The following is a 3,367-nucleotide window of genomic DNA, read 5'->3' as shown; positions in this document are numbered from 1 at the left end:
TATGAGACGCACGAATGAAAGTGCCCAACTCTCAAACATTCTTCATACACACATAGCCTACTGCCTCTTCTTCTTAAACTGAGACGTCGTGACGTGAAAGATTAAGCTACAAAAGTAACACGTTATACATTACTCGGCTTCTTTGTATCCCGCCACTGCCACAGTCTAAAACAGCTAAGCGGGTAACCAGATATTCAAAAACAATACGTAATCCCACAATGCACCGCTCCTTCGCCTTACAGCATTACCTCATCCCATCAGCCACCGCGAGAAGAAGAATCTTCTGGGTGGTCGTCTAGGCAACGCGCCTTATCTGAAACTGCGTTCCGCCCAGTAAAGCGCCTCCAGCCAATAAGAGGCCGCGCGCATGACATCATCGCTATTTTTAGTGGGGCAGCGGTAGCAGATAAGGTTTGCCTCCACGCTGGAGAAGCTCAGAGTATACAGATCTCGCCACAGTGAAACATCTAGGCAACACACACTTGAACTAACATAAACAAGAACACTTTTATGCTCCGCGCTGTTTAAACACCGGCATCTCAGAACGGCGCGGCGGAGGAAGAGCCTCTATCCGCGAGACGAAGAAGAAGAACAGCTCGGGACACTGAGCGATAACTTTACGCAGTAAGTTTCTCGCGGGACGGGGAGTTTACGGAGCGAGCTCTAAACTTTGCGACTCTTCTCGCTTTTGTCTCCGAGGACACTCGCTGAACTTCTGACAGACTGTTTTTAAACGAAAAAGTTTCGTTTTCTCTTCTATGTCTACCAAGATGGAAACTACTTTCTACGATGACTCTGTAAACAGCGCTTTCTCTCAGCATGACAGCGCCGCTTTTGGATACAACCACAAGGCTCTGAAACACAACATGACGCTGAATCTGACCGACCCGGCCGGGAACCTGAAGCCCCACCTGAGGGCCAAAGCCAACGAGATCCTCACCTCGCCCGACGTGGGGCTGCTCAAACTGGCCTCGCCGGAGTTGGAGAGGCTCATCATCCAGTCCAGCAACGGCCTGATCACTACAACGCCGACTCCGACCCAGTTTCTGTGTCCCAAGAACGTGACCGACGAGCAGGAGGGCTTTGCGGAGGGCTTCGTGAGGGCGCTGGCCGAGCTGCATCACCAGCACATGCCCAACGTCACCTCGGCTCCCCAAACTACCATCAACAACAGCATGGCACCCGTGGCATCCATAGCAGGTGGCGCGGTGTACAGCTCGTCCATGCGCCCCGATCCGCCGGTGTACGCGGACCTGAACACTTTTAACCCCGCCACCAACCCCGCGATGAGCTTCACGAGCGCGCCGCCGCCGCACAGCGTCAACGCGCCTCTGCCCGTCCAGCACCCGCGGCTCCAGGCGCTGAAAGAGGAGCCCCAGACGGTGCCGGAGATGCCCGGCGAGACCCCGCCTCTCTCCCCCATTGACATGGAGAGCCAGGAGCGGATTAAAGCCGAGAGGAAGCGCATGAGGAACCGAATCGCCGCATCCAAATGCCGGAAGAGGAAACTGGAGAGGATCTCCCGGCTGGAGGACAAAGTCAAGAACCTGAAGTCGCAGAACTCGGAGCTCGCGTCCACCGCCAACATGCTGCGCGATCAAGTGGCCCAACTCAAGCAGAAAGTCATGAACCACGTCAACAGCGGCTGCCAGCTCATGTTGACGCAGCAGCTGCAGACCTTCTGAGAGGAACCGGAGGACATTTGAGTTCACTTACATGGACGCGAGGGACAAACTGCGAGCCGGCGCGACTGCTGGCGTTAGCCCGCTGGGACCGGGACCGGGAGCGTCCGGCCGGCCGCGTGCCGTAAAAGGATGTTCTGACTGGACTTTAGAGGAGGGCTAAACTTCTCCAACTCGGTCCGACAGAGACAGCGACAGAGAGCATGAGACTCACTCTGTTACATGTTTTACTTTCTGACGAGAAAAGAGACTTATCCTTGTTCACTTCGAGCAGGTTGTGCATGGACCTGTACGCTCCAGAGGAGCGCTCAGTATTATAGGAGTAAAACAGGGGACACGAGTAGGGATATTCATGTCTGGCTCACCAAGCAAGAAGTTCTGTCCGCTAAACTCTTGCCTAAAAAGCTGCCTGACTTCCGAGTGACACATTGTACTTTTTTTGTTCTTAAACTGAATGGAATTGACTTTTTTTCTTTGAGTTAGTCCAACTTCAGCAGTTTCTTTTTTTTCTGAAAAAAAGTTCATTAATGAGGTTTCACTCATTGTTATTTGTAAATAAGATCAACCAGGAGTACTTAAGTTTACCATTTGTAAGTAAAGTATACAATATAATTTTTTATGTTTGTTTTCTGAGCACATCAGAAACTAATCAATATTTATGAACTGTAATAAAGTATGTGAAACGAAAAACAAATGTCTCTGTTTCTCGTGTGTGTGTGTGTGTGTGTGTGTGTGTGTGTGTGTGTGTGTGTGTGTGTGTGTGTGTGTGTGTGTGTGTTCACCAAGACAAACAAACGTGTTTTGGGAGAGACTGTGTTTTGAAATGTCCACATACATTGAATAATGGAGCTGATGATGTCCAAAAGTTCTGTCAAAAACTACAATAATTTAACCCATAATAGTCATTCAACGGTAGCCTAATAAATATGATAGTATGCATTCTGAACTGATTAAAGTGTGAAATGAAAACCTCTTACACGCAATTAAAGCTTGTTTTTAAGAATTAAATTATCAAAAGATTGAAGCAGCACTTAAAACTTGTTTGTCAGGTGCAATAACGCTGAAATTAACAAATCATCTTCAAACAATTCAGTATTAAATTTTTAAAACGAAGTATGCATGCCTTTAATCACGTTATTGTGTCAACTGAAAACACAAAAGTTCTCATTGGTTCATCATGATAATGCAGTGTTCAGCAGCACACCCCTTTGTACCAGCAGAGGGCGCCCTCGGCCTACACTTCATCAATCTGAAGCAGCCACTTGTTTCTTTTGCGATTCCAGTTTCTTGGAGTCTGATTAGACTGTTAACTTCGGCGTGACTAAACGGCAATAGAAGACACACATCTTCTTTAAATAAGTATACTATACATGGTATACTTCTTAAAAAGAATCTCACCGTTATATTTGTTTTGTGGGGAGTTTTTTTTTTTATGTATGTCACCATACACAAACAAGGCAAGTAAAAAAAAAGAAAAAAGAAATCTCATTTCGTATTCAGGTCACCAACACAGTACAGATTAATATTTAGCATCTTTCAGATCCTCTTATTTCACCGCCCAAACTTGGCAAACGATGACATCATACCGGAAAAACGGCACCTACCTATCCATATAAGGCAAGCGCGCGGTCGGAAGATCTACGTCATCTGAACTAGTGGGTGTGTATTACGGGAAGAGGAACTCC

At 47.5% G+C, this 3,367-nt stretch overlaps 1 protein-coding gene across 1 annotated transcript; it reads left to right on the top strand.

Moving 5' to 3' along the window:
- Nucleotides 1-403: 403 nt before the first annotated feature.
- jun (Jun proto-oncogene, AP-1 transcription factor subunit) lies at nucleotides 404-3,139 on the top strand. The gene has a single exon (XM_084432815.1). It carries the CDS (start codon nucleotides 759-761, stop codon nucleotides 1,683-1,685), a length of 927 nt encoding a protein of 308 aa, XP_084288941.1. The 5' UTR covers nucleotides 404-758; the 3' UTR covers nucleotides 1,686-3,139.
- Nucleotides 3,140-3,367: the final 228 nt, after the last annotated feature.

This window comes from Rutilus rutilus (assembly GCF_951802725.1).
Source record: "Rutilus rutilus genome assembly, chromosome: 15".
NCBI classification, from domain to species: domain Eukaryota; kingdom Metazoa; phylum Chordata; class Actinopteri; order Cypriniformes; family Leuciscidae; genus Rutilus; species Rutilus rutilus.
Note: the sequence above shows the minus strand (reverse complement) of the source record. Positions and strands in the feature narration are given on the sequence as shown.